Source organism: Strix aluco, chromosome 2 (assembly GCF_031877795.1).
Source record: "Strix aluco isolate bStrAlu1 chromosome 2, bStrAlu1.hap1, whole genome shotgun sequence".
In the NCBI taxonomy this organism is placed as follows: domain Eukaryota; kingdom Metazoa; phylum Chordata; class Aves; order Strigiformes; family Strigidae; genus Strix; species Strix aluco.
The window spans coordinates 79,107,269-79,134,464 of NC_133932.1; the positions used below are offsets into that span (position 1 = coordinate 79,107,269).

General features: G+C 41.0%; 1 protein-coding gene across 6 annotated transcripts in view; it reads right to left on the minus strand.

Annotated features, from left to right (window-relative positions):
• Positions 1 to 27,196, minus strand: part of FARP1 (FERM, ARH/RhoGEF and pleckstrin domain protein 1) — a 210,992-nt gene that overhangs the window by 44,446 nt on the left and 139,350 nt on the right. For 4 of the 6 annotated variants that reach the window (XM_074815422.1, XM_074815421.1, XM_074815418.1 and 1 more), the window contains exons 3-13: positions 23,458 to 23,562; positions 18,898 to 18,940; positions 17,740 to 17,818; positions 15,219 to 15,316; positions 10,223 to 10,337; positions 8,927 to 9,074; positions 6,202 to 6,297; positions 5,537 to 5,700; positions 4,475 to 4,543; positions 3,679 to 3,754; positions 1,274 to 1,514 (exon numbers count right to left, since the gene is read on the minus strand). In XM_074815422.1, coding sequence (XP_074671523.1) covers positions 1,274 to 1,514; positions 3,679 to 3,754; positions 4,475 to 4,543; positions 5,537 to 5,700; positions 6,202 to 6,297; positions 8,927 to 9,074; positions 10,223 to 10,337; positions 15,219 to 15,316; positions 17,740 to 17,818; positions 18,898 to 18,940; positions 23,458 to 23,562 — 1,234 coding nt within the window. The remainder of the gene's footprint in view (positions 1 to 1,273; positions 1,515 to 3,678; positions 3,755 to 4,474; positions 4,544 to 5,536; positions 5,701 to 6,201; positions 6,298 to 8,926; positions 9,075 to 10,222; positions 10,338 to 15,218; positions 15,317 to 17,739; positions 17,819 to 18,897; positions 18,941 to 23,457; positions 23,563 to 27,196) is intronic. The other 2 variants (XM_074815420.1, XM_074815419.1) reach the window with 1 other exon arrangement.

Genomic DNA, 27,196 nt, shown 5'->3' on the forward strand with positions numbered 1-27,196 from the left:
TACAAAGGTACCTAAATCAGTAATAATCTTCCTCTCCTCCTGCCTTTCAGAGGAGATGCATTACTGTTAAGCTTCACTGAGACTTATTACTGTATTTCTAGCATCCTTTCCCTCTGACTGGTCAGTGCAATGATAGTATTTGAAACAGCCCATGCGCTGAAATGATTACCAGCCGCTCTTCATGAGCCCCAGAAGATGCAACCACTCTAATGAGCAATCACAGTATCCACTGGTCTCATATGCCCCGGTCCCTAGCAGCTGAAGACCTGCACACCATCTTCATCACTGAGGCCAACAGACACATCCTCCTCTACCTCCTCCTCAAGCTGAAGGCTTCCAAAGGAGTACTTATTTCTAGGCATGGGAGAGGAACTCAGCACAATGGGATTTCCAAACACCAGGGGGTGAGTGAAGGGGTTAATGATTTCCGAGTCGGAATCACTAGATTCTGTCCCACTGCTGGTGGAGCCCTCCATCATCTGGATTGCAGCCATGTGGTCCATCACACCACTGGCATGCAGTGACTGTATGACTGGGCTCTGCTTTGGCTGTGCCCCAGCTGGCATACCATTGGCCATCATTTTGCCTTCTGGAGAAGACATCTTAGCCACCCCGCCTCCTTTACAATATCTCTCTGATCTATACTCCTGCCCAGGGGTTGAGGATATCTGGCTTAGGATAAATGGATCTGTAACTGATTTATTGCAGAGATTTGGGATTTTCTGTGCACGAGGCCGTTGAGAACCTGGAGAGTATCTGCAATATCCATGACAGCTACTGGCATGGCTGTCCTCCTCCCCAGTCCTCGCCCTGCAGTCATGCCCATTTTCTGAGACATAACCCTGAGAGCCAGTTCTACTCAGGCTCCTGTTAGGGCTTGACCCTTTGCTACTGGGAGGCAATGGAGTGGCCAGTGGACTACGACTTCCTGGCCCTCTAAACATTTCATCAACCAGTGAGCTGTGCCTTGGCATCCTGGGGCTTCCCCCAGTGTAGAAGGAGAGATTAGCTGGGTTATCATCAGGGTACTCTTCAGAGAGATACTGGGAAGACTTTAGAGAGGCTGAGGAATCCCTATACCTAGTTCTATTGCGATTTTCATCTCTGTAGTGAATACAGGCACCACTGGTCAAATCACCCTCATAATTGTCATTTGTTTGGGAATATGACCGGGTTATTTGTCCTCTGAGGAGATCATACTCGCTATCTACATCACTGCAGTCAATGAAAGGAATGGAGGTGCTGCTGCCATGAGCAGCCCTGGAAGCTGGACCTGTGCTTGGTTGCTGTGACTGAGGTCTGTTCTGCTGCATCCTGTCCTTAGCAGCCTCCTCTTCTTCCTCCACTGTTGACACCACTGCTCCATCCACCTTTCTGCCTTCCTTTGGGCTTTTCTTCAAGGAAGGGCTCTTGTGCTGTCCAGTGTCTTCTGTTGAAGCTTTCAATTCCTTTCCTTGCCGGCAGCTCTGCACTGCTGCAGCATCACTGTCATCTCCGCAGGCAAAGCTAGAGCTCTGGAAAGATAAAAGAGGGAAGGCAAGGGGGAGACAAGGGGGGAGGGAGGGGTGGGAGGGGAGAGGTTTGGGAGGGAAGGGAGCCAGAGGGAAAAGGCTACGTGTAATTATGCACCAGAATTTTGCACTGCATCTGCAGCAACGTATGAGTCTCTTGAAAGCAGAAGAGGTAACCTAAGCTTCAAAATGAATTAGAATTAAAAAAGAGGTCTCTGATCTTGAAGAACAGAAAAATACATATGCTAAGCAAGGGAAGAGAAGGCATACAGAATGTGGTGATATGTAAAAAGGGGTATTTGAGGTGTTTCCATGCCCTAAAGCAGCCATCAACTCTCTGAGAACATCAACCTGTTCACACTACTCTGAGAAGCTGGAGGAAAAGATAAACAAGTAAGACAAATTCTGCACAGCCTACTTATAGACACTAAAAAAGCCATGTGTGGGCTTTTGAGCACCCCACATTTAATCCCTGGAGCACACCTGCCATGGGCTGGCTTTTCTGTACACCTAAATATGTTGAATCTGCCCAGTAGCCATGCTCCATCTACCTGAGCTTGTCTTAGCAATATTAAAATGCTGAAAGATATTTGAAATGGCCTGCATTTATAACAGAATTCTCTGGAGTTCTGAGATTTTCAGAAATGAGAGAGCCTGTGAATACCAAAAGGAAGCAATGCAAGGAAGGTGAAGGTTTAAATACATTAACCTAGTAGCTTGCTCCTGCCATCTAAGCTTCACCTAACATAAGGTTATGGGATTAAAGATTCACCTCCACAAACACAGATGAGCACAGAGAAACACGGGTAGGTGGAGGAACCCCAATAACTTAGTCAGAAAAATGGAGCTCCCCGGCCTGGCTCCTCTGAGGGCTGTCCCAGGAGAGGCATCAGGCCCTCATCTGGGTGTTTCCAGGATGCCAGCAACAGGGGAGACCAGAACACGTGCATATTGGTTGGGTGGGTAGGTCAGTGTGTAATTGTCTGCATATGTTAAACTGGACTAGCTGATGAGTGGGATAAGAGAGTTGGGAGCCAAGTTCTGGAGCAGCCATAAGTCAGGCCAGACACTGGAAAGACCATGGGGCCTGGGGGTCAATTACTGGCAATGTCCTAAGTCTGTACCAGCTATTGGAGAGACACTTTTGCATGTGCATGAGGTAACTGGAAATCAGAGGATTCAAGTGTCAGTTACTGGATAGCCTGAGTGTCTAAGATGAATTCCTGGAGGAACCCATAGTGTGTGTGTGTGTGCGCGTGTGTACGTGCGCACGTGTGTCTGTAGAGCTGAGTACCAGCAATTGGAGTGGGGTTGTGAGCCCTGAGAGCTTGTACGTCCAGGTTCCAGCTGCTGGGAGACCTGGGGATCCAGGGGCTTGCTACTGGAGTGTCTAATACCAGTTGCCCGAGTGTCTAATACCAGTTGCAGGAGAGATCCATATCGTATATACGTATAGATATTTTCCATGAATGAACTTGCATCCTGATCAGCCAAAGAGTGGAACAGGGTGAGGCCATTGGCACTGTTTGTGCTTGTGGGAGTGCTGTTTTCTGTTTGTGCTTACCTGTGTGGCTGGCTATATGTATATGTATATATATATTGTATATATGCATTTTTGCAGGGCCTATAGCAAATACATGCTCAGCCTTTACTACTGGCTGGACCTGCAAACACGCAGCTGCTGCAACCTTGCCTCTACTGGGTTACTGATTCGCAAACTCCTAATGCATAACAGCTATTAACATAAGAAAAATACATTAGGTATCTACCAGAGATAATGGCTTAAAAGTCCAGAGCTATAATTTTTCTGAGGAAATAATTCTTCTCCCTGTTTAATACAATAAAACACCTTGTCACAGACAACCAAGACTCCCCAGTGAAAGAAAAGAATGCAATAACCAGCTACAACCTAGGACCCCAGCAGTAACACTATGGACTGCAGTTTTTCAGATGGTCATTACTACAGCTCAGACAAGCTCACTATTTATATTTGTCTGGTTGTCTGGAAGCAATGCTGCTCCACAGCAGAAATGACTCTGTTCCACTTGCAGAACCTGAAACTTATGACATCCATGGCTCCTAGAGTTTCAAAACAGCAATCAATGCAGGGTAATCTAACAAGAAATGTTTAAAAGGCATGATCCAGGGTTTCAACAACATCACTGACTTGTTTTGGCACCTCTGTATGCTGTTCTGAAGGCTGTGCAGTCAGACTCCTGATGGAATGAATCTTGCTGTGTTTCCTGGAGATAAAAGGAAAATCACAGTAAGAAGCCATTTTGTTTTTTCCTACAAATAGGAATCCATAGACATGCCTCCTTTAAAACAAAACATTTGAATAGAAGCTTTTATAAAAGTTTGCTCCAAAGCAGATTAACATTCCTCCTTTCTGTAAAATTTAAATGCGCTATGTGTTGCAAACATACCACTGTAAGAAAAGGGAGAGGGACTGAAGCAAAAATGGTCTATCACCAGAATATGAGTCATAAGCAATGAATGTCATGGTCTTTGTAGCATTTTGGCCATTACTTTCAGCTCACCATGAGCAAGATGAGTTCAGACAGAACTGGCTCTAGCAAGTTGGAAGCTTTCCCTGGAGACCTATACCTATTCCTGTTACTTTCAGTTTTATTCTGAGGTGAACATCTCTGTTCACATACATTAACCACATCCCACCAAAGAGGGTGCAAATCAATATGGGAGGAAGTTACCTGGGATGGTAGGACACTCATTGCTGAAAAACAGATTGAACACTATTGATTTTAAGCAAACTACAGGTTATGCCAACTTCTGTCAAACATTCAGGACCAAGGGGATATTATACAAGTGATAAACTGTCAAACCAACAAAGAAGGAATTTTTTTCTTGGACTGGTACTGAGATCTTAGAATATAACTAACTGGAAATCATGACTTTTCTTGGATTAAAACATATTGGCATAGTTCATAGTTATTTCCTCTCACCTCTCAAACTGCACTTTTTTGTGCCCTCCTTCTTTAACATAGTCAAGAACTTGCTTCTGAGTCCGACCACTGGAAGAAAACCACAGTTAATATATTTAATACAATATACCACCTGGTCATCATAAACATGTATGTGACCTGCATATGAAGTCACAGCAACCAGAAAAGTATTTATCCCTATCAGCAGAAGCTCACATAAGATCATAAGGAAGGCGACCTCGTCAGATACACACAGATTTTTATCACTTTGCATGTTACTTGCTTCTTTTTTTGCTATGGAGCTACTTTTTGATGCCATTTCAGAACTGCTTTAATTCAGCTGTGTGCCCTTTATAGGGTACTACATTACTGGGAAGTCACCACAACAGAAAGTGAAGCAGGGGTTAAGTTTTCCTCTCATGAACAAAAAATATTTTTGAATCCTTCTGAGTCAAATACCCGCCTTACCTGGTATCAGTAAACCCTGGAACCAAGATGAAAACTGCTGAAATCTATTTCATGACTCAGTTGCTACTATTAAACACATAGCTAAGCATATATACATTTTCTGCAGAGAGTTAGGCTGGAAATTGCCTTCTCCTCTTCTGCTACAGGTCACGAAAAAGTAGTGAGACAGCCCAGCACTTCCTATTGTGCAAAGTTATAAACTCCAAAGGGAACTGAGAGCAGTAAAGGAAACCCACACCTCAAAAATGCTCAACAGAGAACTAAATTCTTCCCATTCATTAGAGGCTTTCAAGTAACTGAATTACCACAAGGCCTGGATAAAGTTACTGAATGTATGTAGCACAGACCACAGTGAGTAGAGGATGTAGCCAAAACCTACTCTCCAAACCAGGAGGTAAGTTGAATGCCCCTACAGTCTTCTATTTACTCAGGCAGAAACTTAACAAGTGATAGCTTGTTTACTCACTGCTCTGGCTGAGAAGATGCAATGCAAGGTGGGAGCAAACTACAATGTAAAAAGGGGAGCTGAAAATAATAGGTTTAATCCTGGATCATTATGGATGTGATTTTGAAATGGGGAGGCAACAAAGGTGGAAAGAACAATGCAGGTCTTACCTGAACCTAAATGATGAACCTCTAGAAAAAAGAACAGGTTTAGGCTTTGGTTTAGGTTCCTCAAAAAGCCTGAAAAAGGCATGATGCTCCACACAGATCTTCCAGAAAGACTTGCAAAAATCTCGACTGGCCATAAGGAATTCCAGGGTGTCCTGGAACGAACTCTGAAAATTGAGATAGCATTTGCAATGTAAGCAAGCAAGCAACATACATTACGGAGATGCACTGACAAAGCAGGCACCATGCTACAAAAAACCCCCACTTTTTCCCAACTCATTAGGTTTCAGGCTTAACAGGCCCTGTCCTTCCCACTTTGAGACACCAGTGATCTGCCTGACAGTACTAGGGCTATTGCTCAAACTTCCTTTCATTGACAAATATGACAGAGATAGAGCAGTGGTCTTAACATTAATGAGAAATAATTGATGATATAGTACCAGAGTTGCATCCAGAAGACAACTTTGTGACATTTAGTTTACATGTCCTTTGCTAAGACTGCTCACCTGAGATGCCAGGTTGATGCGTGCAGTACCAACAGCGAACATTAGCAATTAATTTAAAAAAAAAAAAATCTTCTTGAGTGATAAACACATATGTTTGATATGTAAGTAGAAATCTACCAAATAACCTTTCATCAACTTCATCAATTCCTGACAAGGACTTACATTCACATCAGGCCGTAGTTTGATAAGAAAACGTTTCCTCTTGAAGCTCAGCTTTCGGACCTTAGCCCAATTGAAGGCATTGATCTTGGTGTGACCCTACAGAGAAGAAAGCCAGCAGAATTTAAGCATTCCAGATCTGAATGGAGAGATCTAAACCACTAAAGAAAGCTTGTTATAAATTAATCTATTCACTTAACTTGAAATTATGTATTTCTTATCATTCATTCTCTGACACCGCAAACCATAAGCATCTGGTGCTGTGACTGAAGGCAGGTACTTATTGTTAAACTCTTGCATATTTCTAGAACTAGGTATACCGAGTTGATGTGAAAGTATCTGACCCAGTATCACTGCACAAAACAGAGCAGCCCAGCTTTTGACTAGATGATGTTATCTTGTTCCACTATGCAAACTCAGATTTTCAGTGGACTAAGTCACCTCCCAGAAGTGTCACCTCCTCTTTCCACCAGCTACAGAGAATGCAGGGAATCCAGACACATAACAGATGGGGTAGATTTCCTTCCTCCCTGTCTGTCTACAGGGCAAAATAAACACCCCTTTAAATATATACTTAACTGGGGGAGAAAAGCAGCAACTGGAAGTTTTGTATTGGAAGTACAAAATAGTGGGAGTATTTTGACCTTTCATAGCGAGCAACAGAAGTAAAAGGAACCTAAATAACTTACTTGTCTCTGAAGAGTCATGAAATGCTTTTCCCAAAAAAAAGGCAACCAAAAACGAGAAGCAAACAGCTAACCTGAGAGGAATTATCTTCAAAATACTACAATTCCCAGCCACTGCATCATCAGCCACTACCCCCCAGAAGTCTCGTTCTTAATGTATGTTAGAAGGTATTGGAGGTATTATATTAAAATATTTATTACAGCAGTTTGTTCAGTAAAGACTTCAATACAAACATGCTTACAGCACAACACAGGAGTTTTGGGGAGCTACTACAGGATTGCTAAATGTAGAAACCCATGCTGATTTGGGTGCCGTTACCAGACGGACGTAGGAGTAATGACAGTGTGATGATCTCTGCTAAATCAACCTGCTGTCTAAGAATCACATAATTAATCTCCCCTAGAATATTCAGCAGAACTGACACTGGTTTCTAAATAAATGGCAGGCTTTAAAATAAGTGTCTGACTACTCCATGCCATTTATGAGTGAACCTTTATTTTCCTTGAGGTCTTCATATTTCAATTTGTATCAGTTATATCGAAAATAAAAAGATGAACTTAAGGCTCTTGCCCTATGAAGTGCTTGAAGGAAGCTCTAAGCCTACTGCCAGACACCTATTGCTGGGCAGACTCCAGCAGGTCAGAGCCTGACTGCCTTTTCAGCATTCAGTCTTGGAGCCTGATCCAGCAAAATTTCCAAGCTTTTCTGAAAGTTAAAAAAACCCCCTGTTTTGAAAGTGCCAAACACATTAGGACAGGAAGAGATGACTGAGTTTTAGAGCTTTACAAATCAGGCCTTGGGCCTTCAACCAGCAGCTACATCTTTATGAAAGGATCCCAGCTGACTCAGTGAGGTCCATGCTGTTTTGTGTGGACATATATTTTCAGCTTAAGACAGTCTTAATTTATAAGGCTTTGCAATTCATTAATTCAGCTGATGAAAATACTGTCAAGTAGCAGGGGAAGGGCCAGAACACACAATTATTTGAGTTATGTGCATTTCTAACAACATCCTGGTATTCTCATGTTTCAACCTATGCTTCAGTTCTGGCATTCTACTAGCAACCCATTTAGTTATCAGGGTTTTCTTAATTTTATTTATTTATTTTAAATTTAGATCTCAGAGCATCTGGGTCATACATATTTCTAGGTTTGTTTGTTGCTGTTGGTTTTCTTTACAAAAGGACTCAATGTACTTTATAAGGTTAGAAACACTAGTATCTTAAGCATAGTCAAACAGTTAAAATGAATAGTCTTTTTTGACAATTGTAAAAACGGACATTTTAAAAAACAGTTTACTTACTGTTTTTAACACAGAGTAAAGTAAGTAGCATTTCAGATGCTAGTAGACAGAAGTTCATCTGAAGTGAAAGCAGTCTACAATAGCTGACTATCTGTACCTTCACAACTGTAAAAGCCCAACTTGTTATTTAGGTAAGGGGAACTGCAGAACAAGATTTTGATAAAGTTATGGGGAGGGGATGGGGAGGGGGAGGGGAGAGGGAAATCTAAGGAAATACTTTGGATCTTTTAGGGAAAGAAGTAGGATTCATGGATTCAGTAAAGACAGAATGGCCAACACTGGTCAAGAAAATTGTAAAAACTCTGACAAAGTAACATTACGGAGAGCTTATATCCACTACCTACATCCTTCTCTATGTACTCCAGTTGTCTGGTTTTTTGTCCCTGCTTCACACCTATTTAGTATGCACCATGCCTGCAAGACCTACCTGCTCCTATATGTAGGAGGTGTCAGCATGACCAGACTGCAATATGTGAGCTATGGATCAGTTTGCATCTAGAACAGCACACTGTGGCTGTAGATGGAGTTCTACCCTGTGCATGCAAATAAGGTAAGAGACCCTGGAGGTGAAGGACCTAATGCAGCTATAAAAGGTTTAAGGTCATTGTTAGAAAAAAATTGGAAGTTCCTGAGTTTTCCAAACCACATTTTTAGACATGGCTGACGTCCTGAATTCTTATTGCTGTAAGATATCTCTCTGTCTTAAAAAGTACAAAGTCGTGTCCTGAGCAGCTCTAACCTGAAACACCAGAATGCCTGTGTTGGCAACAGCCAGGTTGATTTTTGTCCCTTCCCTGTCCTTGGCTGGATGCAAGCGTATTCCATACATCTCCAGCCGACGGGCAATCTCCAAAAGCTGGAAGTCAGACTCTGCTGGTGTCTGTCCCCTTGAGAAAGAAAACAGAGGAGACACACAAATTCTTCACACCTTTTAATAGAGATCAACAGGTCCTCCAGAGAACAAAGAGACATTTCATCAAAGAGACTGAAACCTGTCAGAGTATAATATCCGTATGGTTCTTCTATGTCCCCAGATTTATATCAGCCAGAACAACTTTATCTCAGTTTAAAACATACCAAAGAATCCACAGATTTTAGTCTATAAGAAATTTTGACTGCTCCAATTCTGAGACACCTGATACAGCTAGGTTTAACAGAATTCACTACCTCTCTGTATTTTTCATTGAAAAAACACGCTGTATTCCTAAAAAAAATTATAAATAGAAGTATGTAAGGATGTTGTTAATTTTAAAAGTGAATGCAATACCAAAATGAAGTAAACCAGAAGACATAAAAATCTTAACATAAATGTTGGGAACCCATAAGCACTAAAGTAATCATGATGAAATTATGCAAAAGTTTTGATTATTACTGCTGTAGAACTCCCTATACTACTCATATCTAATTCAATGTAGTTCAAAATGAAACTGTTCAAGTCTCAAAGTGGTCTCAACAGCAAAAAAATACCTTTCTATGCCTTATTTGTAATTCTTTTATCCATTTTCTTACTACTAGTCTTGTCTCTAGACCTTAGGATACCAATTTGCATCATCATCTTGAATCCTATTCCCCCAAATCCTTAATTCTGCAAACGCTTTGTGCTTTTCCTAAAACTACCATTAAACTGCTTCTTCACCCATCTCTAAATATAGCATGGAAAGGTGAGAAGGCAACATTCAATGTCCTTGAAATCAAAAAGACTGCTGTCAGAAGTGTCTGACTAATCAGTCATCATTTCCAATCATACCTGCATGCACAAAATCAGCAGTGAAGCATTTTGTATGAAATAGTCTGTAAAATAATGGCATGCTTGAATAAATATCAAAATCAATTGCTCTTTAAACATCTTGTTATGATGATGGGAGAAGGGCAGGAGTAACCTTCAGGAAATTCATAGGCTTGAATGTTTTGAGAAGTAACCTTTGAGAAACTCAGAGGTCCAAAATCTCTTTTGTACTTATGATCTAGCATATATTTACAGGAATTCTTTATTTAAAGGAAGAGAAGGCCAATAACAAGAACAGGAAAGTCTTACATGTGGCTACGGTGAAATTCCATAATTTTGTCTTCTAGTGCTTCTTGCTGAGGTATATACTTGTTCTTCGCTAAGTGTTCACGGTCTATGGTTTCATCAAAGTCCCCAATCTCGGCTATGGAGAATTTCAAGAAAAGTCTATTAAAACATTATATTAAAACTGAATTCTTCGGGCAATCCAAAAGGTGCAGATGGCTGGGAAGAGGCCAGAGAAGCAAACATAGTTTCTTGCATGCTGTGGCATGGTTTTTTGATTCAGATTCCCACCACATTATCTTCCACACATTTCTCCCTTCTCCTCAGTGTTAGTATCCGATACATGAGAGGAAGCCCAAGGATTCCCCCCATCCATCCCAACCAAGTAAGTAGCTGTTGGATGTCAACTGAACAAACGAAGCCATCACAGCGCTGCCTTTACTTATGTGTGGGATTCGGGCAGGTGTGACAGGGAGGACAGCACTAATTCAGCAGAACTCATCCATCTCTCTCACACGCATCATGGTGCTTGGGTGTCTTTTCCTGGAGCAGCCAAGCACAAGCTTCCTCCTCAGGCCCATGCCCCACACTGTAACCTTTTGGGGAAAATCTGAAAGACGGTTTTGTTTGCTTATTTGAACACAGGCATGTATTCCACCTCATGGGGTTATGAAACATTTGTCTTCCTCTAGTTTTGCAGCAGTTTGAGACACATTCTGTCTCCCTCCTCCTCAAAGTTGCTCCCATCTGCTGCAGTTATTCAATACCATGTGTGCAACAGTATGTCACACCCACCTTTTATTTTGCAGCCCATTCAGTGAGAGTTGAGATTTCCTTTTTTTTTTTTTTTTTTTTAATTTTCCTTTTCTTTTTTTTTTTGGTGGGGGGGGGGGGGGGCGGGGCGGCGCAGGCAATCTATGTGGGGATGCCAGATTACTATCTTGTTGTCCGCTATTCTTGGAATGCCTCTGAAAATCTTGCTATTAGCTTTTTCACAAAACAGTGTAGCTGCTTCTGCCTGCAAACCTGCTGGAATAGCATATCACTACAACAAAAGCTGCTACCTTAATAATGTCAGTGAAATTAAAATACAGCACCCTCAAATTAAATCCAGGTTGCAGTCAGACATGTTGTTGTGCAGTTGACTTAGGATATCACAGGCCCAAGTTCAGATGCTTGCCTCATCCTCACCTTATTCTGTCTGAGTAAATGAACCCTTAAATCAGTTGTGTCCAAAATCAGTTGGTTTAGAAAAAAAGAAAGATTTCAGATGATGTTTAAAACACCGTGAGTGATTTCTGACAAAAGTTTGCCTGGGATCAGATGTAGCCGCAAATGAAGAGGGGGAGCAATAACCTTGCATAGGCAGGGAAGATGGGGACCAAAGCATCTATGAATGACAGAGCAGTAGCCCTTCAACCCAAATTGCCTGCAGCCACATGATGACTTTTTATACTTTGGAGGTAAGAGATGGAAAAAGAGTTGATAACTGAGACTGACTGACTTCCACCCCTCCTTCATCCCATCTGTTCTGAATCATTCTTTGGGACAACAGAAATACTACAGAATCTTTGAGATTTCTCTTTTGTACAAATGTCCCTTCTGTCTCCATCTCAGAAACAGCTCCCTCACACCAGTTTTACTCACCCTAGCATCACAAATCTTTAGGGTCTGTTTTTAACCCTAGCTCAAATGAAAGGCAAGTTTCTCTTTAATGAAGCCGTAAGCCCACCTAGGTTTGCAACACCTCAAATAACAGGGGCCTTGATTCTTTGAAATGCAGTTCATATCCTGTACGTCCTTGTACATGGATGGACTTAAATCACCTTCTGCAGGGCTTTCTTCAGAGCCAAGAGTACCTCTACACGATTTCTATAATGTTCTCTACATTTGTCAGCTGTAAATCCATTACCAAAATTGTCCTCCTGGCTTTCAAGTTACTTCTGAATTTGTTCTCTCTGACCTCGTATTCAATAGCTTTTACTTCTCTCCTTAGTCCTCCTTTTCCACCTTAAATGCCTTTCTAGTAGCACTCCCTGTAGAATAAGAGGGAGTTATATTTTGGATATGGTTAACCTCACATATAACTCTTCTTTAAAATCTTCTCATGTGTTTTAGCTGAAGACGGATTTCCACTTATGCTCCCTTTTCTCTTACCTTGCAAGTGCATTACACCATGCTGTATTCTGTCTGCATTAGCAATTCTGATATGTCTAATGCTTTATATTTCACCTCTTTTCCTTTAATCAGTCCATCTTCTTACTTCACATACTCACTTTACTGCATCATTTGCAATATCGAAGTGTCCTCTCACTTCTAATGCTTTCTACAATGCTTAAGGTACTTTTAAATAGAATGTTTCAAATATAATTTCATTCTGTAATATACATGTTAATTTAACAGAAACCTATTTGCTGTCATATTATGATTTCATATAAATAACAGTCTGTAACATTGACATAAGCTTGTAGACGTAATACGGAAACCGCTCGTAGGCACAGCATCGATAAGACATACAATACCTAACCTCCTGCATCCTCAATCTTTCCACTTTGATATCATTACTCTTATCAGCTGTCTAGTTTTATTTTTGTTGCAGACAAATACGTAATATTTTTTGCTATTGAATAATAAGCTAGAGAGAAAATAAATACAAAAGACAGTCATGTGGGTAAGATACAGCTATAGAATCTTACCAGAGAAAATTTTCACAAGGAAATGTTAATGAGAAACAAGATGGATGAGACAGTTGTAAACTTCTAGCAGAGGTTTCTAGCAAACATTGTTACACAAAAAAGGAAGAGAGGAAAAATCATAAATAGCAAAAAGCAAGGTGCAGCTTGCAATGAGGAGATGGCGAGGGGAAGCAGCACTGCAGGTGCACCATGAGGCACAACATCCCTCTCTCCAAAATAGCAGTTCAGACTGTGTGAACACTGTCTCACTTCTGCATGATGAATCTCTCACCTCTCTCCTTCTGACATGATGGAAAAACTCCATTTTTCAGTACAGAAGTATCTTATCTTACTCTTCCCATAAGAAGAGTATTACCTGATTCCTAAAAATCCCAGTTCAGAATCACTCTGCACCTCACGCTCACAGGTGAAGGGGACGAAGAACTAGAAAGATTTCAAAAAGAACTAGAAAGATTTCAAATGCATCATGATCATTTCCAGCAACTGAGGAAAATTATTTAATCCAACAGTTTAATGCATCTCAGCAGCATAAGAGCAATCGATGGTGGTGATTTGCCATTTTTGCACGCTTTGAAATGAATGCTTCTTTCCGGCCTGCATAGGTGTGTCAGGGGTAATGGCCAGGTCTGTAACAGAGGAATTTTGAAAAAACACTGAAGTAAATTTGAGTTTGACTGTGGGGAGAAGGGAAAGGGACAGCTTCTAAAGGTGAAAGGACATCCCGTATTTTATCCTCTTATGCTGTTGCTTTAGGAAAACAAGCAGTTGCACTCTGAGCAGTTCAGACACCAGAGCTGTAGATGGTTCAGTGAAGAACTTAATTGAGTAATCAATAAGAGATGAGTAAGACATGACATAGGATCTAAGCAGAAATCACAAGGAAAATAATGCATATAAAGTATGAGAGCTCAAGAGAGGATGATCGTGAAGAAATATCTTAAAATGAAGAGACACACATGCATTAGGGTGTCCTCTTGCCAACATCTTTCTTTGGTGCAGAGGTATTTAATAGGAAAAGTCACCCTCCTAGCATGCAGTGTAACAAATGCTACTCAGTTTCCCCCAAACAATCAAGACTTTTTTGCCTGAGATGAAAGGAAGTTAGAACAAGCTCAACCAAGGAAAGAACTACAGTTGGCATGCTGGACACTGTAACAGGAAAAAACTAAAAGACACAAAAAGCTTGCTAGCCAAGGATTTAATTTTTTTTTTTTTTTTTTAAGTCTGTACTGCAAAAATACTGAGTTTTAAAATGGTACAAGGAATAGAATTTCACAAAGGCTGTTGTACAGCTTCTTATTGCTACTCAAGTCACCCCGGGCAACGATGACCATGGCAAATAGAAAAACATGCAATACCTGTCTTTCCAACAGCAATTCATGAGAAACTGCCCTAACACTCAAACTGACTATGACAAAGGATCACGAGATTTATCTATTCATCACTAAAGAGATTCTGAAAGTCTTTGTTGACTGCAATTTCCATACAACAGCATTTCAGTGGAAATATGCAATACTGAATTGTACAATGACCATTCAAAACAATGGTCTATTCCAATCATTATACATGCTACTAAGTGTTTTTTCCAAATGTTATTCTCAAGATGAGTATCCATAAAGTCTTGAAATGGAAAGCATACACTGCCTTTCAAGGGATCTGGAAGCTAAAAGAAGCTTTGATGTGAAGAACAAAGTTAATATATGATTCTACTGAAGCTCGAAATCTGTTGTGTTTTTCTTCTCTATCAGTTTCCTCTTAGGACTGTGATTTAGTCTGGCATTCTAAGCACGTTTATTTATGACATTTTATAGACAGCATACAGATCTTCAGCAATTTGAATGCTCTGCTGACACAGAATCATAGAATCATTCAGGTTGGAAAAGACTCTTGGGATCATCGAGTCCAACCATCAGCCCTACTCCACAAAGTTCTCTCCTACACCATATCCCCCAGTAGCTCATCTAAACGACCCTTAAACACATCCAGGGATGGTGACTCCACCACCTCCATGATACAAAGTATAATAAAACAGGAATTCTGAAGAATTCAACCTGTTTGCCACGACCTGCAAAGTTTGCTTTTAAAATCCTCATAGGCAGACTATCAAATCCAGTACTTTAAAAAATGCAAATCCAGTGTCCAAGAGATCTTCTTTATTTGAAAGAGTATATTATCTGTATTTGAATGCCATTATAGAGAAATACAATAAATTGCCCATATGGCTTAAATCTGTCCCTACAGCATCTACGAACAGGTAACCCAGCAAAGCATGTCCAACAATCAACCTGTTTATCCTCCTGGAAAGAAGAAAAAAGGGAACTTACACTGTACTATGTGCGAGATTAAGAGGGCAGTGCTGGTATCATTACACGTTAGCCTTCCCTGTGCCAGGTCCTGCTTCACTTGCAATGCAAATAGGTACCTGCAAAACAGAAGTGAACAAAGAGTTACACAAAGCATAAGGGAAAGAGGGAAAAGTATTTCAGTGCCAACTCTGGTTTTGACTACATGTTCCTTTCACTTTTTGGAATCTACAGAAGTGATCTGAATTTCCTGTTTAGAGGCTAAATAAAACATAACAGATACTGTATTACAGCCATTAGAGTCTTATATGGTGGCTGCTTTGCAGAACCAAGATATCTCTGTTTTTCTCTCTCCTTCCTTCCCTTGGAACCAGAGCAATTAGATATGACAGTGGAAGCAAATGTGACAGCTATTAAGTGCTCAGCAACCGCACAGCAAGCAGCACTAGATAATGGAGCTGCTTGTAACTATGAAGAAATGCCTGATAAACCAGTGATTTAGAGGTATCAGTTAGTTCCTGTAGAATACAAGGAGAACTCTCAACTTCCACCTTGGCACTTACCTGGAAACGAGGAGCAAGATCTTGATCAAACAGCTCTAGCTAGCTCTGGTACTTTTGTGGCCCCATTAACTGCACCGCCTGTGCACCAGCCATTTTTAACATTGCCTCCAAACTATCTCAGCAACATAGGGCAATTCTACATCATTGGTTTAAGTGCAGAGACAACATAGGTCCATGACATTATTTCAACATTTAAATTTCTCCTAGCTTCAACGGGAATTGAAATTGCTTAGTTCTACCCAGCACCAAATTTTTCCCTAGAAAAAAAATGAGCTAGCAGTGGGCATTTCTCCTGCAGTTGGTATGAAACCTGAACTGGTTAGACATCTTAAAAACCCTTCCAAAGACTGCAGCTCCTCTGGAGAACTCATACTAGGATCTCAATAGTTTTTCATAAGACTAGATTTTAGTAGGTTCAGTGAAAAGCTCTCATTTGAACAGTGAGTTTCTGAATGAGAAGATGTAGGTAAATTACATGAAAAGGGCAAGCTGATTTGAGGAGTATGGAAACATGCACAGTACATGAAATAATACAGGAGATCTAAATAACGTCCTTTTAGAACCTGCAGGCATCTGCCTACCCATACAAAATTCACCCTAGTAGAAGAACAAAGCACACAAGTGTTGTATTCTCTGCTTCTTCAAGTGATGAAGCTGTTCCCTGCAGATATGCTTTCCCATCCTACACACTGCTGTGTACATATATTCAAGGTCCCTAGCATACACATTTAAAATCTAACCAAAAGAGTCATTACGATTCAGAGACACGTCTCCAGGTGCAGAAAGAGCTCACCAAAAATCAAATTATAGCTCACATACTAAGCAACTGATATGCAGAATATCTATTTGGAAACAGAAATGTTTCATTAGCAACATCACTTTGTGAGTTTTCATTCATCCCTTTATTGGTTTTACTCAGTCTTTCAAGAAAATATTCCTTCTACCTACCCTACCTTTCTACTTTTCTCTGTCCAGGCCTGCAAGAGATATCAATAATATCTTTTTTTTCCATTCCATTGCTTTATTACCAAAATAAAACAAGACAGAGATAAACACAGAATGTCACAAAGTGGGACTTGTCCTTTATAAAGCAGGTCATAAGGACAGAAGAACTCTTTGTGGAAAGATTGAAAATAAAAACTAATAGTGAAAATACTGAATCAGAATGGAAAAATGTAATTAAAAATAATAATATTGTAGATCGGTAAGAGTTGAAAAGTTGCAGTGAAGAAATACTTCAACAAAACAATGTTTCTGACCATAAAGGAAGGACCTGTTAATAAGAAAGAACCTTAATAGGTTCCTCATATACATATTTATTCACAGAGAAGTATGACTCTGTGCCAGTGCAGTGTGAAATTCAGAGCTTAAACGAAGTTTTTGAAATGCACTGAAAATAAACACACCTTTAAGGTACTCTTCTGCATATATGTGCATTTTTCTCTACCTTCCTCTTTTCATTTTATTCCCTCTCCTTTTCATTTCTCCATCTTCAAAGTCACACTTCCATCTGTGCAAACCTTTGGCATTTGTGTTGGCTGTACAAATAAGGTCCAACGCTGCTGCAACTTGGCAGTTCATCCAAAACAACTCTCTCCCAAATGTGATGCAATCACATGTGTCCCTCAGCAGAGGAGCACCCCAGGGTGCCAACTCATCCCTTAGCTCCCTTCCAATACCACTGCCAAAGGGGCTTGGAGAACTACGCTGCCAGACTGCCTTCTCTTGGGGTGAGCAAAGCTCTCCCAGGACCCCAAATCCAAGGAGGCAAAGGACTCTTGCACTTTGTGGAGTCCCTCAGCACAGACTGCAACCAATCTTAGGGCCTGTTTTTCAGGTGCATTCAAGGTGGGGGCAAATAGTATCAAGCTAATACTAAGAGGCAGCCATTGATCCTCACCCAACCATCTCAAATTCCATGTTCTCCCCTCTGTCCACCAGAGGTTGAACAAAGAAACCCCAGTCATGCAGCTACTAACCTTGTCAGTTCCTCCTGCAGCTGAGCATGGTCAGGTGGGAAGAATTTTACCACAAATTTTACAACAACGTGCTTCGGTCCTAGGGGAAATGTCAAAGTAAGTTAGTGAACATCATTTGACATGCTGGCCAAATTTTATTACACAGAATGATGTACAAGGGATGATTCATGGAACCTGCAGTGCATACATAAATGATAACCTCCTGTCCTTTGTTAGTATTCAGGTTATTTAGAGATTGCACAATAAAATAGAACAGTAACTTGGTTGAGGGATACTCTGCCAAAACAGAGTCTGTTTTTAGTAATTACATCAGTTGATCAAATAAAATATGTGTGTCTATCCTCCTTGCTTTAGAACAGGAGGGAGCTAAAATACACTCTATTTTTCAAGTCCACTAGTCAATTACTATTTCTGTTTTAACAGCAGCACATTTGTTCTGACTCTTACAAGTACGACCACTGACAAAAGCCTCTCTCTTTCGGGAGAAGGAGAGGTGCCAGAGCATACGTTCAGACTATTATGACCAGAAAGGCACCTAGGAAAACTTAATCTCAGTGGTAAAGCTCAAATAAATTAAGAACTTTGCTGGTATTTGATGGAGAAACAAAATCACCAAAACCTTCCCTGTTCACTTCTACTCTTCCCAGAGCTGATAGCTATTTAGAGTTTCCTGTCCTTTCCCACCACCCACCATAACTTTCCCTGATGGCCCTACCCTCCTGGTCTCAAGACAGTTCCAAGTTCTGCAGCAATGTCCCACACAGTTGTAATATATTTGCTAGCTCCTTCCCAGTAATAATGTCTTCCTGTTCTTTCTCTTTTATCCCAATTACTGCTGCCTTTCAACAATGTATGCTTCCTTTAATCCTGCTTTTACTGCACTCTTTTTTTCTCTACAAAATTGTTCCCTCTATTGTCACCATTGGCTCTTCTAGTGACTCACTAAGCCTCAGACTCCTACTGGGTCAGCCCCTTCATACGTTCTTGTGACATAATTTCACAGCATGCAGAGTACATCTTTTAAGAATAGACCACAAATAAAAGATAATCCAAACAAAATTCAGTGAAGAAAGTTGAGAAGATAAAGATCCCAACTGACAGAGTCCTAATTTATTCAAGTACTCTCAGACTGACAAATGACAGCAAGGAAGTACTTACTTCTAATCTGTTTCATAACAGGCTTCAAAAGATCAAGCCACACCTGAAAACAAAAGAAGGTGGTGTCATCATCTCTGAACAAACTACCATTTGCAGAGGAGCATTTTTCATTGCACTACTTAGATTATAGTCACTTATTTATTTTTTCCAGTGTGGTCATCATGCTCTCCCTAAGTATACATAGTGGGTTTTCTCCCCCAAACTCTAGAAGATGCCCAGGAAACAGCACTGTTAATGAGCTGTCACTGTGGCACAGCTTTTGAAGCAGTACAGATTCAGAAAGCTGGAAAACAGGGAGGAAATCTCCTCCTCACTTGTCTTGGGATACCAACAATCACAGCACATTTGGTCAGGAACCACTCATTTTGTGGAAAGAACAACTGAAACAAGGAGCTCAGAAAAAGACAGTCCTATACTGTCATTGTGGTTCTCACCCTAATTAATCCTGAGAAAGGCAAGTGAAAGGGGCTTTCCTTTGAGTTGGGGACACTGGGCAAACAGAGAAACAGAAGGCAAACACCTCCTGGTTTTGGGGACCCAACAGGAGTCTCACTGTGAGGCCTGGGCATAAATGTGGAGGGAGCTCTCTGCCTTGGCTACATGGAGATAAAGGAGCCTCACCATCAACACCCGGGGAGCAACGTCCTCTCAGGTCAAGGGAGCGAGGCAGACAACAGCACAAAACGTGGGTAGGAGGAAGCTTACTTTCAAGCTGTGCAACATTTTCTCTTTTCTATCAACCTGGGAAGCTCAGGCTTAGGCTTTCTTAATTGGGGACAGTGTAACTTCTGCATAGAGTTTACTTTCATCTGGTTTTTAACAACCCATTTTTTAAGACAGTGTGTGGGTCTTTCCTTCAGCTTTCAAAAGAGAAGCAGTGGGTGGAAATACAGTTTTCAGAGCCTAAACCCCTGTTCTGCAGTCTCAGTCTGAAGGGCCTGGGCAAAATGTTACGGAAAGCCGAGGGACAATCATGCAGAGGTAAAAGCCAGATGAGTGGCAGGGCCTGGAGAACTGCGACAGCTCACAGTCCTCAGCTGGTAACTGCCTATGCCCAAGATTTGTATTTTGTTATCTCACTAAATTGTATGGATCCTCCCTTGGAGACTTCTGGAATTTGTGGAGGAACATCCTACAACCGTCACAAAGGTTAGTCATTAAAACCAAATTAAACGATTCTTCCTCTAGAAAAGACTGTGTATTGAAATGAATACATCTTCAACCTTTTAATAATTTTAGATTATGCAGAGACTGAAACATATCATAACATCCATTTTAGAAAATCACCTGAGAAGTCAGACTGGAGGAGGCCTGCTTTAACTCCTCCAATGCTGTTTGCTATTTTCATCATTACTGAGTGCTTCCAATTAGCAAAGACCTCACATTCCTGTCATTTCACACCCACTAATGTTTCTCAATGAAATTCTTTTTTATGTTTCTCAGTCTATGAAAGTCTGGGGTTTTTATTTTTTTTCAGAAGGGCTAAAGAAACTTAGTTATCCAAGAATAGGAACAAAGTGTTTATTACACGTTAAACTGGTTCTGACACTTTTTGGCACTCCAGTAAGTTAAAACTGTTTTGTTTCAGAAAGTTGACATGTACAAAATCTGCAACGAAGGTCATGGATTTTGCCAAGTTTAGTGGGGAAAAAAAATAATCTTGAATATGAAGCAGGCAGTTTACAAGAATATGGGAGTAATGTATTTTACTTGACACAAAAAACCAAAAATATTTTCTCTCTCTCCAGAGGGAGTTTATGATACAGCATGAGCATACAAGTGCGTTGCTCCTTTCTCCACTTTCCCAATCATCCTACAAGCAAGCTGGACCACACTGCTGGATACTAGAAATGTGCATATTGAATGTGTGCAGGGAGAAAGATGGGGCAAAATGAAGGCATTACCACTATCACCAAATCCAAGCAATCAAAATTTATGCATTGTGCAACTCCTACAATGTATCTAAACACAGCCAATCTGAGACTGGTTTATAAACTGGAAATGAAAAATAATGCAAGGATTCAATTAAGATCCATGTTTTCAATTTTGTCCGGATCTACAAAGGATAGATTATTTATTTTTTAAACAAAGTCTGGCATTCCATGATAGTGACCAGATTTCAGCAGCTGGAGAATTGGGGCAGACATCAAGTGTGATGAAACTCTGTGAAACCCCAGGCTTGGCAACAGTGCCTCATTTCCCCTTGTCCCAGAAGGAAGTCAGCCCTCAGACCCTCCACATTCATCTCCCATGCACATCTTGTCTGCTACAAGCATGGCATGCTTGAATGTATACAGCTGCCAGGCTTCCTGACATACTACTGCCATTATGTCAGATATGAGGTCTGGAGCCTTACATGTTGAAACAAACACAGCTGAACTGTGAATATATGACTTCATGTACATATGATTACATCCAAACAAATATACTCTAAATATTTATTTTTCCTTTTACATTGCACTCTACATTGGAAAAGGAACTCATTCTCTTCAGATGATGAATGTAAAATACATGTGTGTTTTATTTCTCAGACACACCATTAACTGCAATTTTTATTTGCATAATGCTTGAGTTCTACGTTATGGCCATTATGAAGCTCAGAAAGTTTTAAATCCCACAGGAACACTCATCTCAACTGCACCATATAAGCTGGTTACTGTAAGCGTAAATATTACTCTCAGAGCACTGCTCCACATTGAAACGACAACTCATAATCAAATCTCCTGCTTCAGAGTTTCCGAGAGTTGCTTTTAGGTGGTTGAAGGCGTTACTTCCACTGAATCTCACCATTTTTGGGGCACAGCTGGCTAGATGTGGGCAAGATTTGGGAACTCTCCCTATTTCAGAAACAAAGATTGGAACAACCAGCTTAAACACGGACCGGTGCTCTCAGATACTTGGTTAATATTTCCTTTTGCAAGAGCAGGGGCCATGTGAGTTACCATGCTCTGGATGGAGGCATTTCCCTTCAGGTCAAACCGGCAATAGCATTAAGGGATTTCTTCCACCTTCCTCTTCATCAGAGCCCTGGCTCTTTGACTGTGACCGTCTGGACATATTTCAGCCAGTCAATTCCTGCCACTGACTGGACCTCAGGCACTGGCAGCACCTCAATCTCTCCTGTGTTCTGCCTCAAACAAATAAGCCATTTTGTTTTCACAAGACTGAAAACTGTTAGTTTACTTCAGGTCTCTGAGCAAAATGCAGAGGGTCATCTATTTGAAACTTACTAACCTGTGAAGCAGAGAAATGTCGATCAAATGACCTTCTCTATTTTCTAGGAAACTAAAAAGCAACTGTATATACACAAGACATTAGGATTTGTTTCAGCTTTACATACATCAGGAATCTCAGTATGTCATTATCAACATGGCTACATGGACTCTCTGTTGTAATAGTACTGTACAGCTACACTGTTTTGAAGTGTTATGTTAAGCTCTCAAGTTACTTAAAGCATTAGCCAAGGGTATCTGGCAGAATACAAAACTTTCTAGTAAACTGTGCTTCATGTAAATCTGTGCAAACTGTGCAAACTGTGAAGTGGCTCACTTTTAAAGATCAATGTCCATTTCTTAAAATTTCCTCCTTAACTATAGTTAGCCTAAAACATTATGATCACTAGTGTTCAGTTTTAGTGTCTACGTACAACAGATCACTGCAGCAGCAGATGAATCCTCCTTTGTTTCTTTTGTTAAGAAATACCGCTCCTTACAGAAATTTTATATAGATGGACAGAAAATAGATTTTTTTTGTAACTGCCCAAAGTCATGTCCCTTTAGGTCAGTCAGACTACTGGTGCAGAATTCACTGAACAGGCAAGAAATCCAGTACACACCAGAACGTACTGGTCAAACAATCCAGGTAACTAGCACACATGCCAGTAGGTCACACAGTAAGCCTAAAGTGAAACAAACTTCAGAAAGAAAGTCATTAGAGGCTGAGAAGTCATTAGCCTTTGACTTTCTCTGTTACATGATAGTTTCCACCACAGACGTATTAGTGCAATACCTGAATGTTGCCAGCAGCTGCTCTCAGAGACAGGACCAGGACACCTGGCCTGTGCCACATGGCTCCCCAGACAGGACTTGCATCAATTTATTTGGGTTTTTTGGTTTTGCTTTTCTTTTTATTAACCTTGTTATATTTAATCTATCCATTTTCCTGCCCCACAATGCTTTTCATGGAACTGTGTCACAATCATTGCAACTTCTCTGTCTGTGGAGAAAGACTATTTCTGCTTTCCAAATTAAGCAGGACTGTAAAATCAGAGCTGAGACTCTGCAACAGTCCAGCCTTTGGCTTCTCTACTGCAACTGATAAAGATAAAATGCTTTTCCAACTTGTGTCTGAATTGGCTGTAACTTTCAACACAGATGAAATCTGACAGGAGTAATCAAAGTTTAAAAAACATTTCTTCAACTCCAGCAGGCAAGAACATTTTTTTAAAAACAGTCCTTTTTTTCTTTTGGAGATTGAGGATTAAACATAAGTAAGGAGCAGAAGAAGAGAATACAGTGCTCATAAATGTGAAAATCAGCTGAAAATTAATCTTATACATACCATCATCTTTTTATGATCTGGAAATTCAAGGCCAAAATAGTCGCCTTCAACAAGGTTCAGATGGTTGCAAACAGCATCATGCAAAACTTTCCCTGGAGCTCTTTGCTGTGGGAAGAAAACAAAGCCTAGGGTTACAAGGATACTTTTAATTAGTGGCAGAAAAATTATTGTGCTAACCAACTGTCCAGCAAACAACACTGTCAAAAATAGTTTACAAAATCAGTGGATATTCCAACCATACCCACAGGGCAGCTGACAATAATTACACTAGTTCTAAAGCAGCAGAAAGTATCCATCCCTCCCTGGATGGCAGCTCAGAATCCATCTTCAGTGCATTGTATTTTTGAGGGAAAAATACCATAAAATAGAAGAGGTAGAAGAGGGAGGATTTAGGATATAGTTTTCTTACATCTGCCAAGGCTAATTTCTACTGTGAATTTTGCAAGATAGCTATTTCATCCCATGGACCTTCACGCTGTGTCAGATAGTGTTATGTGCATCTGTGTACAACATACTGAAATCAAAACACTCACCAACAGACCTGTCATACAAAACACAAGGATCTGAAGGTTTGCTGGACTTTGCTTGATAGGCTTCAAGTCCTGGGTTCTGACTTCATATGGGCTTATCCCGAGCCACCTGTTGCGAGGCATTAGGGCTAGTCAAGGCCAGTCTGTGCTACCCTAACAGAATTGTCAAGTAATTTGGAAGAGTCAAGAGCAAGTATTCCTTCCACACACTGAAGGTCTTCCCTCTATAAAGACCAGATGTTCTAGCCCAATATTAGCTCCCAGAACTGCTGCTTTGCTGATTATAAGGATTCTTCTCATCAGCACGTCAGTTAAATCCACACCTGCAGCAAATACTATAAATTACAGCTCACCAGCAAGCCTTCAGCAAAAAACACTGTTTCTGTATAAAAAGGCCAATCACTGAAATCAAGTATTTTTGTTCCTTGGACAAATGCACCTATTTTAACTCAAGAGGCCCTGCAACACAGATCTCTGCTCACTTCAGAACAAGTAATAACTCATTAAACTGTAGAAACTCCACTGGTACAGGAGACTCATCACACCCCAGATGAGTGCCCTTGGACTCAACCTACAGAATGGCCCTTTTCCTTTCTGCCCAGTAAATAATTACTAGGGCAAAATAAACCAGCAGCAACCAAGTGAAGAAAAGCAAACCATTAGAGGTGGGCAGTCTGGTCAACCTGGCTCAAACCTGAGCCTGAGCCCAGGTCCTGGCATCTCCAAGCAGTGCCCGTACCAACAGGCTACTTGCGAGTGGGCAGCTGCTCAATCCTACCTCCTCCCCGATGTGTCACTATGCATCTTGGTTTCTGTTTCACTGGGATACCAAAAAATAAATCCCCAGGTTTCTTCCACCTAGCGCAATACCTGGTTTTCAACCACAACCCAAAGTACAAAGCACCTTTCCAAAGGCAATTTATCTAACATTGTCTAATATGAATTGTGAAAAGTAAATACCCAGTAGTGAGGCTTATACCAGAGAAATCAAAAGGATGACATTTTTCTAAGGAAGGCACAGTATATATGTGCCACCACAGCGGCGCTGTCACCCCAGTGACTCAGGTCACGATGACTGAATCCTTCAATGCTGGCTGCTTTTGAAAGACAGAAGGAAAAAGCCAAGCTCACCTCCACAGGAACTTGCTGAGCAGGTTTTTGCCCAACATACCGTCAATGCCTCTAACAGACCTATGCCACCAGGAAGCAATGCTCACTTAGATTATTTTATTAACTGTTTGTTAATGTTAGTTGTAGCAAACATAAGCCTCATGAACACTGTCAGAAAACACATCAAGAACAACTGCAGATAGAAATACTGATTTTTTTTAAGCATTTGCCATAACCAACCTTGCAGTAGTAATTCATACCAAAATGCCAAATAAGAGGATACAGAGAAGCTGAGGAAAAAAGACATATATTTTTCTAGACAGAGCACTTCTGATCTGACGTAATGCCATCCAAAATAAGTCTCAAGTGCAAATATATTTGAATACACTCACTTCACGTTCTCCAGCTTCATTAAACCTAAAGCATCCCCAATGACCACCGCCCAACCCATGCCAGCCATCGCGCCTTGTGTGTCAGTTCTAACAGAAAGCTTCCCACATTTTCCACTCCATGTGTCACTGTACATAGGCACATCCAAACATACATCGTCTCTTAATGGAAAAGCTTCCCAGTAAGTGCATTTCATTGGAGGTAACAGAATAATATTAAAAAGACATTAGATTTAGTGTAATAATGATAGTAGTTTACTGCTCCACAAATACACCTAGATTTAGAAACTTCAGGCAAATGTTCCTGCTCCCAGACTCATCTCAGGCCTCCACACTTTGGCTGGAGCTGCTAGAGAGTGGAAGGACATGTTTATCAGCCACCCTCAAGGCAGCAAGAGGCAGAGGATATTTGCTTTCATCCTTATGCACAACCAGAAAAATGAGAAAGTGCCTGCATTTGTGTATATATGTCTTACTAAAGTACCTGATGGACTCCAGTCTGACAAAGACCAAATTTCATTGTCCCTCCCAGAAAAAAAAGACATCTCTGGGAGCATGGAGATTTTTGACCAGTAGGAAAAAAGGCAATGAGCCCACATGCATTAGCAGAATGCCCAAGGTTAGCTGAGGACACTAAGCCTGTCTGATCTCAGACCACAAGTAAAAGCATCTGATTAAAACCTGCTGAGTGTTTCCATAAAGTTTTTTTCTTATAGGCATTTAGACAATGGAATGGCAGTCTTCTACCATTTATGTCCCTTGGCATTTTCTCTGGAGTGTGCCTCAGTAACATGAAATGCTTCTTACTCAAGTATTTGTAAATAAGATGATTATTCTAAACTTATCTTAGCTTTGATCAGTCTACCTCAAAATAAAACCTGACAGTTTATTCAAGGGAAACACAGTGCATGTAAAATCTGCTGAGATTTAGAGCCTGATGACACTCTGGTCTTGCAAAACCAGAAAGAGAACAACATCATCAAAAAAAACTGGAACTCTCAGGTCTCAGAGAGATGTTGATTCAGTGCAGCTCCATGACATCCCTACTAAAAAATTTAAACACAATAAATTAAAATCTCAGTCCGCTGGGTATGGAAGCAAACCAGCAGTCACTCAGGGCACAGTAAACACGAGATGACAGAGGAAGCATTCAGGAATGAGTACGCCGCACCAATGACATCATCTGTAGCCAACAGTTGTGTCTGACTTGAACATGGTTACGAGGGCTACGGGACAAGACAAGTTTTCCACAGAACTTGGAAGGCATTTTTTGACCATCAAGTGTGGCCCTGCTGCCATGCCTCAGACAACAAGTACTAGGCAAGCTTCATTGGTTCCCACCCCACAGCCCTGCAGCTGCACCCATGTCCCGTGAGCCAGAGCTTGGCTGCTTTCCCTGCTCCATGGTCTGATCCAGGGGGGTCCATGAGCCCCCCAAAATAGCTATGCATGCATGTAAGGTTGCAGGGTGGGGAAAGGCTGCACAACAGCCTACAGTATAGGAGGGCCTTTCCCTGCTACAGTGAGAAAGCACAGGCCCATTACATGACCATGAAAGCCTCATACACTGGAATGAGGGAAGGTCATCAATGTGGCCAAACATGGAGGACATGGGACAGCCAGAAGACCAATCTCCTGCTTTCCCTGAGCATCACTGAATGAGAGCTCGCACCAGGGAGGGTAAGAACTGACCCAAAGGTGAAGATCAAA